The 14,032-nt window shown below is 35.2% G+C and overlaps 1 protein-coding gene across 1 annotated transcript in view; it reads right to left on the bottom strand.

The window, feature by feature from the left end:
* DNAJC2 (DnaJ heat shock protein family (Hsp40) member C2) overlaps positions 1-14,032 on the bottom strand; it is a 32,919-nt gene that overhangs the window by 11,214 nt on the left and 7,673 nt on the right. The window contains exons 4-12 of the mRNA XM_036762028.1: positions 10,099-10,197; positions 9,062-9,203; positions 7,334-7,414; positions 6,229-6,294; positions 4,323-4,414; positions 4,123-4,244; positions 2,992-3,141; positions 1,491-1,579; positions 776-845 (exon numbers count right to left, since the gene is read on the bottom strand). Coding sequence (XP_036617923.1) covers positions 776-845; positions 1,491-1,579; positions 2,992-3,141; positions 4,123-4,244; positions 4,323-4,414; positions 6,229-6,294; positions 7,334-7,414; positions 9,062-9,203; positions 10,099-10,197 — 911 coding nt within the window. The remainder of the gene's footprint in view (positions 1-775; positions 846-1,490; positions 1,580-2,991; positions 3,142-4,122; positions 4,245-4,322; positions 4,415-6,228; positions 6,295-7,333; positions 7,415-9,061; positions 9,204-10,098; positions 10,198-14,032) is intronic.

Raw genomic sequence — 14,032 nt, 5'->3', positions numbered from 1 at the left:
AGATCAATTTGGCTTAGTTCATGTAAATAAAATACAAACAGAAAAAATAAGACGACACACATCTATTTTCCCACCAGTTAAAATTTAAGAAGAAATTCTGTTAGTACATGACTTTTACACCAAGAAAGCACAAACACAACCCAGAAAGCCTTAGCTGCTATCTTTAGTAAGTTCATATTGTAGTATACTCTTTGACTGATATGCTGATATTCAATTAAGTCTGATTTTCAAAAACTAAAATAAACCACGATTCTAATTTTGTTCTATATAAATGATAAAAATTTGAATGAAGTATTTGCTCTCACCATGAAAGATCACAAGATGAAATGTAAAATATCCAAACCCTAAATGAAAAAGCCATGATGTATAACAAAGTTGGAAAAAAATATCAGATCAGATGAGTTAAGGTGAAGAAATCTGAATCTGCTTTATTGTCTTTAGATCTTCATCTCTTTCACCTACAAAATGATCTTGGAATGATCCTTAAGGAAAAAAAGAAATCTCACTATCTTTTTGGTTCAGCTCAACAGCTAGAACAGAGCTGGGAACAGTGATTCTGCAAAGTACAACAAGATTGAACGAAAATTTCCTCAGTTTCATCCACATCTGTAAAGTAAGGGGGATTGGATTAGGTGCTCTCGATTGGTTCCTGTCAGCTCTAAATTCTCTAAATGTATATGCATATTTAGGAGGCAAAGGTAAATGTAATATTGTGTACCAACTAGTTCAACACATCATACATACTGTAATAATGCATATGCTAAATGAACATTACCTGCTTTTCCACAGCTGCCTTCCCTTCTTCTTTTGTAGTAGACGTAAGAATGTCATTCAAGCACTGCAAGCTGAATTTTTAAAAGGGAGTATGAAATTTCATCCAAATTTAATAGAAAAGGTTGGCTTTTTGTGTTTAAGGACACTGTGTTTTACATGGGGGAACCACCTTTCGATATCGCACTGAAAGAGCCCATCTCTCTTTTACTAAAGGTGAAGATTAATTTATGTAACTTCTTATTACAATTTTACAGCCTAGCAAAACTCATTATTACAAATTTAAATGCCAATATGTCTGAAAGGTGGCTATTTGAGCATCTAACTTCCATAATGAAGAAATCAATCAATAAGTACACAATATTCATCATGCAATTTTAGTCTCTAGCTTTGCTCAACTATAGTTCAAATCTCAGTATTTGCTGTTTTTCTTTCTTGAAATCTATTTTTATATATTTGTGTATATGCATTTGTAAAACAAGTGGCTATACATAGACATTTGAGCAATTAATATTGATTAGTTTGTGTATTGTTGTTAAGATCATAACCATGATATATGGCCTAAGTTTCTCTCAGAATATATCAGAGGCATTTAGAAAGCAACATTATCTGTTTCAGAGTTTTAATAAATTAACATATTAAGTATTATGGTGATAATTTTAAAACCAAACAAAAAGCTGGCTTCTTGATAGAGATCTATAGTAAGATGGTGATCATACCTTGTTAGTTCAAGACGATCACAAAGCTTTTCAATCTCTTCCATCATTTTAACACATTCTGCCTCACTGTCTGAAAAATAATTCCAATTCTAGAAAGCACAAACATATAATTTTGTTGTATACATATTGATGCAAATTACTGTTGATTTACAAGACTAATTTAATAGCTGAACAGATTCATACATGAATCTTTGAAAATCTTGGCAGTTTAATTTACATCATAGTTTCTGACCTTCAGTCAAAATCCTAGGAGGATTTGGTCAAGTTCTTCACAGCTATAAAAGTCATCTTTTGTAGGCTATGGATGCAGAATGAAAGAGCCTTATAGCTTATTATGAACCAATTTAAGACCCTGTAATGTTAATGGAATATGAAGATCTTCCCCATCCATTAATAGGCTTATGTGACCACGTGTGTTCAACCACAGCTATGATACATCCTGAGTCACACAGAGCCCACTGGGGAAGGAGTTTGCTTAGGGGGTGGCCTGCTTGTAGGATGGCTTTCACACCTTTTGGTACTAAGCTAATGAGGCACTGAGTCACAAAGGTTGTGATGCTTCTGGCTCTGAGCCAATTAGCCAAAAGTGTATATGCATTCTGAGGTGAGATTCTGCTTTGGAGGCTTGCTCATGAGAAGGGTCTTTTGATTCCCTAGATGGGACTCTGAGCAGCCATTTGTTAAGTGCCCCCTGACGACTCAGATGTTGGTGCTCCCCTGATCTGGTGTTGTATGTAGGTGGTTTTACTACTTTGTTCAGACAATTTGGAGCCCTGTCGAATCTCTGTGCTAATTTCTCTGCTTGTATTTTCTACTTATCTGTAATTAAGATCGTTGACCCCTTTAAAAGTTGCCTTTCCTTTAGAAAAGCAGATCAAAGAACCTGTGCTAGCAGGTCATCCTGGGTGTGCCAGGGTGCTTGCTGTTACAGACCCCAAGAAATTGCTTATGGATAAAGAAATAGTGTGATTCCCATAATAGAATTTTCCTTCATTAGTTAAGATGCAGGTGCTACTTAATCTATTCCAAAGTGTTTCTGTGCTGCTGCATACGCTTACCTCCATGCCTGAAATGTACTCTCCTGTAAACTTTGCCACTTAGAATTCCTAGCTTCATTCAGGGCTTATCTTAAAATGCCACCTCCAACCCAAGACCTATTCTAACCTCTCCAGTTGCCAGTGCCCTCCACACCCCAAATGAAATTGTTTTGAATGTATTTTATGCATATGTGTACTACTGGGGTGAGAGTGGTTGGTTTTTACTTTTCGATACGCTGTGCCTAGCAGATGCAGATGCTCAGCACATAAAGCATATTGGTTCAAATCCTGCATTTGACACTAATTATGTAACCTTGCATAGGTCATTTAACTTCTCTGGGCCTCAGTTTCCTCATCTGTACAAAAGGGGGTGGACAAGCTGGCCTCTGAGGTCCCCTCTAGTTCCAAAACTATGATCCTATTTGACATGTGAAAAGATTTTTTGCTTCATAAGACTGACATACCTTGCATGAAGTTCGAAGTTTTTGCCTTTCCTTTTTAATGGCTTTTTTCTGAATTTCCTTTTCTTTCTTTGCCAGTAATGCTTGTTGTCTAACTTCTTCTTCTTCTTTCTCCTTTGCTAATCGAGCTGCTTCTAACTCAGCTTGTCTTTGCTATATTCAGGGAAACAAGAAACTATCGTGCATTGAAAATGGAATGTGCCATTGTTTAACGACCTTAAACAATTAATCCAATCTTTTAATGAATATTCTGATTCAGAAAATAGGTGACACTGAAATCATCTTATTGAAGAACAAAGACTGACCACAGTATAGTCAGAATAATAAATTCCTCCAAATATGTCCTATTTCAACAGGACTATAATATTAGATGCTAGCTACTATGATATGGAAGATATCAGATGCTGCCATGATATTTACACTACCTGCATTCATCTATCATCCAATATATTCTCAGTAAATGCTTAATAAGTGTTTATAGTTAACGTTCCTCTCTTGCTACTAATTATGCAAATTATCTATTAGCAATAACATTTTTAAGTTCAAGTCCCTAGGTTCTATATTTTTAATAGGCTTGTAGATGAAAGAGGAATTTTTATCTCGTAGTATATTTTTATAAACTCCAGGAGCAAATACAAAATGCTCTGTTTGGTATTCAAATCCCTTCATAACGTAGCCCCATCTACCTTTCCAGCCTTCTTATACCTTACTAGCTAACACATACTCTTTGATCCAGTGACACTGACATCATGGCTGTTACACTAACAAGACATTCCATTCCTCTAGCTGTCCTTGTGCCTAGAATGCTGCTCCTTCTCTACTCCGACTACTGACCTCCTTGGCTCCCATCAAATCCCAACTAAAATCTTCTACAACCTTCTACAGGAAGCCTTCCCCAATCCCTCTTAATTCTAGTGCCTTTCCTCTGTTAATTATTTCCTATTTATCCTGTATATAGCCTGCTTTATATATATTTATTTGAATGTTGTTTCCATTAGATTGTAAGCACCTTGAGGGCAGGGACTGTCTTTTCCTTCTTTTTTATCTCCAGTACTTAGCACGGTAGCCTAGCACACAGTAGTGTTTACTCACTAAGTTCATTCCACCAGCCAACTTTGAAAATTGTCAACTTACTTTTTCTTTTGCCTCTTGCTCCTTTCTCTTTGCTTCTACTTTTGCTTTCTTTTCTGCTTCCTTCTTGGCTTTTTCTTCTTCCTTAAATTTTTTTATCCTAGGATCACAGCTATATGCATTGTCTACCAGAAGGAAGAAAACACTGTGAATATGCAGTCCCACATAATAATTAAATCTTTTGAAAAGCAATGTATACTTACCAACTAATGTTCTTATTCTGTTCATTTCTTCTTTTTTCCTTTGTGCCCGGGCTGCTCTGTTTTGTTTTTCAATCCACCTCCTCTCATCACGACTGTAAAACGGTAAACATTTGAAAAATGTGGTATTTTCTAAAGTTCCATGCTTAGCAGCAATGATTTCTCAGATTAAAATGGTGCAAATTACTATTTTTAAAGGGATGGTGCTAATATTAAGCTGGTGAAGTCAGGGGAGGTCATGGTATAGAGAAGCATCCCTCAAATACATTCACAAGAGTTTGGTTAAGATGTGGCCAGATGTAGTCTGGAGTGAACTGGTCTTTACCCTGAGGATACACTTCCAGAGACCTACGATGCACACATCATATCATGTGCAAAAACTGATAGTTTTGTTTCCACTTTTTTTAATTCCCATTTTTATTCCCTCTTTTTTTTACTTGTCTGATTGCTATTGGTTCAGATATAATCAAGTTATTTTGGATCTTGTTGCTATGATCCTTTTTTTCCTGTTGTTTGGTTCAGTTCTGTGCTGAAATAACTTTCAGAGAGCAAGAAACCTTTGGAAAACTTTTCCGGATGATACAGAAGACCTAATTGCACAGGGACTCTATCCATCCTATCATTCCAGGACTACTAGAACTTAAAAAAAAAAAACAACCCAGCATTAATGATTGCCTCTAGGGCAAGAACTTTGTAGGCGTTCTTTTTACTTTACTGCCGACAACAAAGACCATTCCCTCTGGAACTCTTGCCCTGGCCCCAATGCCGATTGGCAAGTATATCATGTCACCCATTCTGTCTGGGTCACTTGCCAGTTCCAGCCATATGTTACTTTACTGCCCACCCAATCATTTCACCAACCACTTGGATGCCATGTACACTAACTGCTGTACCTGCTTCCTTTAATCCTCTTTCTAGTACTGGAACCATAATCAATACTGACATTGCTACTGTACGGTTCTACTTACCATCCCTTACTTTCCCAACCAAAATACTCCTCCCTGGTCACCATTCCCTTTTACATGTTGCCTCTCCCAGTTAGAACATAAGCTCCTTGAGAACAAAGACTGTTTTTGTTTTGTATTTGTATACAACGTATGCCCGGTGTTTGGCACAATGCTCACTTAACAGAGGTTCAGTCATTCATTTACTCCCCATCTCTAACAGAATGTAAGGTACGGCACATTCCCATTCAGAGTACATTGACATGGTAAATGGTAAGTGGTTTTTTGTTGATGCTGGTAAGTCTTTTTTTCAGTCATGAAAACTCTACTGGTCTCCATTTGGGATGTTCTTGGCAAAGATACTGGAAGTGGTTTGCCATTTCCTTCTCTAGCTCATTAATGGTCTGGGGTAAGATCTGAAGTCAGGAAGACCTGACTCAAGGCTTGGCCCTCTATCCCTACTGAGCCACCTAGTTGCTAAGTGGCACAGATTTCTTAACTGCTATTAATGTTTTGGACCTTGGAGGGCACACTGATTATATTAAAGACAGTAGCTGACTGTAAGAAAAATCCCTACATAAGAATGTTGGCATTGTCCTGCTACCAATGGTGCACTAAGAGTTCCATGTACCAGAGACATTTATCCTTTGCTCTGGATGCAGGGTTCTTACTTCCCAACTGGAATATATCCTTTTTCATACATGTAAGTACCTTCTACCCATTAAAGTCCATATGATGTCATTTGGAAACATCTGGATAACTTAAAGGTATGGAAGTGTGCCACCACATCATAAACAGACCTGCTACCACTATCCGATGAGTAATATTAACTCATGAAGATGTCTTCATTGTGAAACAAGTCTCAAGAATGTTTTATAACTTTCAAGATACCCACAATTAAATAAATCCTTTCATTTAAAAAAAAAACAGGCTAAATCACTTTGCTTGTTAATGACTTTACTTACCATTCTGCTTTTTCTTTCTCTTCTTCATCTAAATAAGAAAATTCTCTCCAAGAATCAAAGTTATACCTGAAATAGAAAATGGATAAACGAAATGATAGCTACAAATAATTTCAAGTTTTTAAGCTGTTATGTGCATAATAATATATATTTTAGTAAAAAGATGAAAACAGTTATTAGATTAATTGGTACCTACTTAATTCTGTCAACAAAGAATATCTTACCTTGTTGTAATTTTAAATAAATTTAGACAGGAAATTTTATTGCACCCCTTTCCTCCCAATTACCACAGGTCTTCAGTTTGAGGTTTGTCACAGATTTTTTTCCCACCTAAATGTTCTGGTTCTTATCCCTCCTTTGCCGCACAATTTTTAAACTTTGTGACCAGGTACAGGCAACCATAACAGGTGATCATTTTCCTACTCTAATATATCTTATGTTAAGTAAAAACCATTAATTTAGTAAAACTGAATTTTACTGTTCCTATATTATAAGTTCCTTAAGGCCAGGGACTACTTTGTGCTTTGTATTTGTATCTTCTTTCCCTCCTCAAACTGGCATATATAAGTACTTAATAACTGCTTGTTAAATGATTAATTAATACAAAGACTTCATGCCCATGCTTCCTAGTACTCACTTGAGGTTAACCAAAAAAAACAGTTTTCTGTATTACAAAATTCACTCAATTTTTACTTTTATGTATGAACTGGTATAAATAAAAATCAGGAAATTACTAATGAAAAATCAGTAACCTTGTCCTTGATTAGATGGGAACACAGACACGAGAATCTTTTTTTGTCTATTCAATTTGCATTAACCAATACAAGTTAATGCAAGTTTCAATTACTTTCATCATAATGCTTTAATAACTAGTGACCCTGCACCAACAGGAAGTGGATGGAATAATTTGTTCAGGAAAGGTTAAACAGCTGAAAGAGAAAACAGCTTCAAGCAAAAAACTTTCAATAAATTCTAAGTGATGAGCTTCAGTAAGTTTATGATGCAAATTTATGATGAAAGTTTCTGAGAATCAGTCTCCTCGATCAACATGTGTTTAATTACAATCTTTTAATATGGCAACAGTATTCAAATAAGTGTATTAGCTTACCAAAAAGAGTAAAATGCATCTACATCTTCGAATGATGAATTCATGTCACCAAGTTTAGGAACATTTTTCTTATTTGACCATCTGAAATATTAAAATAAAAAGTAAACCCAGTCATAAAAAATGGTATGAAACTTGAATGAATGTCATAATTTGTGACACTCAAAACATAAAAAGTAGTTGGTTTGAGATTTTTCCTTACTGTTTTTATGAGACTTGCTAAAAAGCTACAATACTAACAGCCTCTTATAAAAGTATAGTTCCTAACTTCCCTACCTGGTTGTAAAGTCACATGACGGACCCTGCATATAAAGTAAGGTTCAAAAAGAAAAGCCTAGCTAGTGGTGAACATCAAGGAGCAATGGCACAAGTACAGACGGATAAAGTGGAATAATGATCTTTCTGGTTCTCTGGCTATCCTCTCCAAAACATGGGGAAAGAAGAAGCAGGCTCTTCTCCTGAACATTTAATCACTTGCTGATGATGCATCAAAAGAGTCAATGTGGTGAAATGAGAAGAATAATGGATCTGGAGATCCAGGGCCTGGCTTCAGATCCGTCCTATTGTTTACTTGTGGGTGACCTTGAGCAAATTACAATCCCGTACAGCTTCAATTTCTTCTTCTGTAAAGTGAGTGGGTTTCGAAGGGGCAAACTATTTTGTCCATTTGGCTTTAAACCTATGATCTTATGATGAAGGCATTTGAATGGCAAGTCTAATGTCTAGTTTAACTTTTTCTTTTAGAATACTCTATGTCAGTGAAAATAATAGTTAGTAGATATAGAAACTAAGCTTAGAAATTAGGGAAATCATCTAGAGGTTAGACAGGTAGATTGAGGGTCTAGAAAACCCACCTGAGAGCCCAGATTTAGAAAAATAAAAATTTTCCTACCCTCATACCCTTTGAATTGAGAGATTTTGACTTACAATTAGAATAACCGGACTAGATGGTCTCTGAACTAGGTCTCTGCATCTATTAAAGAACTGGTAGTATGTTCCTGGAGTGGTAAAATGATTGTTACCTACCTAAAATAACTGTTACACAAAAAACACACTATATACTTTCATTACCTGGTTGTTGAGCACTGAACAAGGACACAAATGGTTATACTAGGTACCTTAGGTGAGGAATAATAGGTGGGGAAACAGACTGCACATAAAATCATATGAAAAAATAACTGAGGGCAGAAAGGTTGAACCATAACAAGGGAAAACACTATGAGGGTTTACGCTAGCTAAAAAAAGTGGATTCAATGAAAGTTTAAAAAATTGTAAAGGTACAAAAAAAATCTCAAATATAAACCCATCCTTATCCAGAGAAGCTTTATGGTAATCAGTTGCTCAGAGAGAACAATTGTTTTTCACAACTAATACTGGGCAAAAGGGAGAAAGGGTACTAATCAGCAATGGGAAAAAAAGAGAAAGAAATGAAGTTACAAGCAAATAACGTATCTACATCAGACTGAGTCATTATCATATTATGTAAGATATTGTGAAGGTAAGGAAAACATAAGATAGATTTTAGAATGTGTTGAAATAGGGCCATTGTTTTAGAGAATGAAACATGGAGAAGCCTGCTAGATCCTTTTACAAGGGAAGAAGAGATAAAAATTCTTTTTCTTCTTCCTTGTGCAAAAAGAGGAAATGAAATCATTTTTCAGGAGAAAATGCTGAAGACCTTTATATGCATGCAACAAGACTCTAAGTTCAAAAGGTGATGCCGTAGCTCACCTGGAATTCCTTTCAAACACTGGTGAAAACACTTCAAAGAAATTGTCCTTTGCTTCATTTTTAGAAGGAACTGAGTTATCAAAAGTAGGATCTATACTGTTAAATGCTCGTCTTTTCACGGGGTCAGACAACATTTCATAAGCTGAGGAAAAAAAGTTACAAGGTCACAAAACATCACCAGATATGACCTGACTTCACATGTTTCTATGAGAAAATGCTTACTCTACTGGTGTTAGTAGTATTCAAGTTAAAGTAGGTTTTTATTTTCACAGTACGATAGTGGACTGTTGCCTTCTGCTGCAAAGATGATTAAGCAATGGTTTAAATATCCATTTATTAAGCAATTATTTAAATAACTCAAAAATCAGTCTTGGGCAGGGATAGCAAGTAAGGACCCTTACAATACAGGAATAAAGAATACAGGGGTGACAGGAGTCAATGTGCATCTAAGACTTTTTCATTTTGGTCCTAAAAATGTGTTAACTTCATTTTAAATCACACATTTTTTAAGATTAAGGATTATTTGGAAATGGTGATTACTATTCTGGAAAAAATATGTTCTTATTTTCCTTAATAAAAGTATAAATACTCCTATGTTTAATATAAAGTTTCTTGCACGTAAGATTATATCCAATTGTGGGTTATGCAATGCATTAGAATACAGAATCAACTTTCTTACTTTAGTTTAAACTAGTTTATTTGGTTTAAACCAGTTTATTTAACTAGCAAAACTAGCCTTGGAAACTATTTTTCCTTTTGACTGAGTTCAGGTGGAAACACAATGTCATACATTAATTCAGACTATCACTTGAAATGGAACATAAAACTGGTGGGTCATAATTGTCATCATAAAATAGAAAAAAAAACCCTAAATCAATTCTGCTATTATTAGAAATAATTTTATTAAATTGAATTTGGTTTGTTAATGTTACTACATAGTAAAATAAATATACTGCTTAAGATATATTAGCCTACAAAAAGATCTACATTAATCTCTTAGACACCAGAAATTCCTACCACTGAAAGTATTTTCTTACCTTTAGTTATGCAAGTAAAGTAGTCATTTTCCCCTTCTGCTATTGGTTCACCTGCTGCTTTTCGTTTGTCTGGATGATGTTTCAAAACCATCGCTTTATCTACCAAATGAGTCAGGTTTGGATAAGTTCTGTCACTTAATGTTTTGTATTTGAAAATAAAAACAAGTTAAAATGATTCATTTCTGGAATCTTAAGGATAATTTTGAATGTCATGACAAATAGTTGGCCAGGGAGCAGATTCTTCCCCCCCCCAATTTAAATGTTACTGTAAACTAAAATCTTCTTGGATGATTTACCATTAGGAGTTAGACAATTCAAATTACCAAAGACTCTGAATCCATAAATATAAATAAAAACTCCACATTTCTCTAACCAGCATTGTACAGTGGAAAGTACACTGTACCTGGGGCCAGACAACCTGGGTTTGAATCCCCTAACACTTATTAGTTGTGCAAACATAAGTGGGTCATCCAACCTCTCAAATGCTCATTTCCCTTATCTGAAAGGGGCAATATTTACACTACTTACTTCACAGGGCTTTTCTGAAGAAAAGTGATTTGCAAACATTAAAGAACCACATAAATGTTAGTTACTATTAATATTTTAAAATAATCTGAATGAGGAAAAATTCAACTATCTACCAGAATGCTTTTTTTTTTTAAACTAAATCTGAGATTTCACTAGTATAAGGAATTCCCAGTGAGGAAGCTTCCTTGACTAAAGCAGATCAGCAACTGTTCTACTGCCAAAATCCTTAATGCTAACATAAATTTTGCATTATAAACATATAAAGTGAACAATCAAGTTTGCAAATAAACAAGGTTTTTAAAGTAATGCTTTTTATTTTATATGCTTTATTTAACAAAAAAGGTTGAAAATTATTTCTGCATATATTGCAATTAATATTTATTGTTTTTAATTCTTCATCATATATAGACAAGGGACTAGACTCGAGATTTCATTTTAACTCTCGGATAAGGAAACTCCCTCTAACCCATGCAGGTTGGCACCTCTTCAACTTGTAGACAGAGAACCTTGCTAAAGAACTGAGTGGTTAAATGATATCCAGGTTTGGATAACCCTAAAGTGTCAAAGGTGGGGCTGATAGCCAGATCTTCCTGGCAATTAGGCTGATTCTCTAGACACTGTTTCTCTCATCTAGGTAATTAGTCATAGTGTTACTTTAATATTATGTTTGTACTTTGAAAAGAAACAAAGATGCCTTATTCCTGGTCCTCTATGGTTATTCTAACAAGAGAATCAATCATACAACCAAGAATCTAAAAGAAAGGAAAGGAAATTTTATTAAGATATTATTATTCTTATTTATATTTTATTAAGGAAGACATAATGTCCAGTATTATTGGCAATTAACTTCCAAAATGCATAGTTCAGCTATCCCAGTGCATGTAAGCAGGCTAACTTTGCAATCCATTTGACAGGATATTGCCCTTCAATGTTAAGTCTTCCCAGGAAAAGTATGGTTTGCACCAATAAATCTACAGCCTGTCAGGTCTGCACCATCCCTATGTTGGCCCTTGACTAATACAGCAGCATAGTCAAAACTATTCTCTGACCTCTCATGATACTTTCTAGTTTTATTTTACATAAAGCACCAATAAAAATTAGCCACTATATAAGCATGAAGATATTGTATTTCATACATTGAATTCATCTAATGCATCTACTGCTTATCATAGAATTAATTCTCAAAGATACAAGTTTAGATAGCTAAGTCATTTCCAGAACAGAGGAGGATATACTAGAATAAAAATGTAAAACTGTCCCTCTATTCCTATGAATTCTGTCAGCTCAACAATCATAAATCTTCCTTATCCAACTGCCACTTCCTAGCAGTATGAGAATGGCCCAAAATGTAGCAGCTGAAAAACGAAAAGGGTTCAAAATACAGTGTTCTATGAGTAAAACACTCTTCTCATTTTCTAGTATTGCGCTTTAATAGAGGAACAGTTTCATGTTTTGTTTTCTACATACAAATGTTCCTTTCATAGGATTCCAACTACTTAGACGCTTACTGTACCTCAAATTTTGAGTTTAAGTCTACTACTGTTAGATTAAAAATTAATGTTTGGTTTAGATATCTTTGTTCTAATAAACTATAAGACAAACTGGTTAATACCTATTACCATACAAATTTCATGTTGTGAATTCATGAAATAAGACAAGATGAACAGGCAGAACTAAAACTGGTGAGAGTGGCATTTACAAAGATCCTTCCAATGTTGCCATCTCCATCCTGATCCCCAAAATAACACTGCAGACAGGCAGCAATGAAAGTAGTTTAGAAAAGAGTGTTTTCAAATTTCTCATCACATACTTTTCAGAGATTATCATTATAAAGTATAACATAAGCAGAGTCACAATATTTTATGTTCATAAATCAAACTTTTAAAACCCAAACTGATCTTGGATTAGATTTTTCCACAAAGAGATTGCAACTGACACCTTTAAAAGTGATAGAAGTCAGTACCTACAGTTAATTATACCAACTACTTAGTCTAGAACAATGTTTCTCAGTACAAGGGCTGAGGACACTGGAGTTTGAAAGCTAGCCCCCTTACTTTCTTTTCTGAGACCACCACACAGTCCCTGTTCAGCCTATCCCTGGGATTCCAACCCTTTCTTTACTTGAATAGTACATAGTCTAGCTCTGATTTCTCACTTCCTACCATGGCATAAGCTCATCCACTCATCTATACCCATCCAAGTATTTATTGAACATCTAATTAAGCAAAAGATACTGTGCCAAGGGCTGTATAAGAATATAAAGACACAAAGAAATAGCCTGTGTCCTCAAAGAGGTTATAATCTAGTATGTGAAATAATTATAAGGATTTGAGAAATACAATAAAAGGGGCATCAATAAATTGATATAGGATTTTAGAGGAAGGAAATACTGCCTCCATTTGGGGGGTTTAGAAAAACCTTTAAAGATAACACAACATCTAGCAGCTCTACATTAAAGGATAGAAGGACTTGGAATATGGTATTCCAGAGGTCAAAAGAGCTAGGATTAAAATCAAGGATCACCTATCCAGCAAAACTGAGCGTAATCCTTCAGTGGAAAAAATTGATATTCAATGAAATAGAGGACTTTCAAGCTTTCCTTTTTTTTTAATAAATTTTCCTTTACTGCATTTTTTTTTGCAGGGGGGAAGGCAGGGGAATTGGGGTTAAGTGACTTGTTCAAGATCACACAGCTAGTAAGTGTAAGTGTCTGAGGCCAGATTTGAACTCAGGTCCTCCTGACTCTAGGGCTGGTGCTCTACTGACTGCACTTTCAAGCATTCTTGATGAAAAGACCAGAGCTGAATAGAAAATCTGACTTTCAAATACAAGAATAGAGAAGCATGAAAAGGTAAACAGGTAAGAGAAATCATAAGGGATATATTAAATTTGAACTGTTTACATTGCTATATAGAAAGATGATATTTGTAACTCATAAGACCTTTCTCAGTATTAGGGCAGTTGTAGGGAATATATATATATATATATATATATATACATATATATATATATACACACACACGCACATATACATAGACAGAGGGCATAGGGTGAGTTGAAAATGAAAGGATGATATCTAAAAAATAAAATTAAGGAGTGAGAGAGGAATGTACTGGGAGAAGGAGAAAGGGAGAGATAGAATGGGATAAACTATCTCACATAAAATAGGCAAGAAAAAGTTTTTACAGTGGAGGGGAAGAAGGGGGAGGTGAGAGGGAATGAGTGAAACTTTCATCAGATTTGGCTTAAGGACAGAATAACATACACACTCAATTGGGTATGAAAATCTGTCTTACCCTATAGGAAAGTGGGGGGGAGGGAATGAGGGGGGAGAGGGATGAAAGAAGGAAAGGCAAATGAGAGGAGGGGATAATCAGAAGTAAACACTTTTGAGGGACAGGGTCAA

The sequence above is a fragment of the Trichosurus vulpecula genome, chromosome 5, assembly GCF_011100635.1.
Source record: "Trichosurus vulpecula isolate mTriVul1 chromosome 5, mTriVul1.pri, whole genome shotgun sequence".
NCBI classification, from domain to species: Eukaryota; Metazoa; Chordata; class Mammalia; order Diprotodontia; family Phalangeridae; genus Trichosurus; species Trichosurus vulpecula.
Note: the sequence above shows the minus strand (reverse complement) of the source record. Positions and strands in the feature narration are given on the sequence as shown.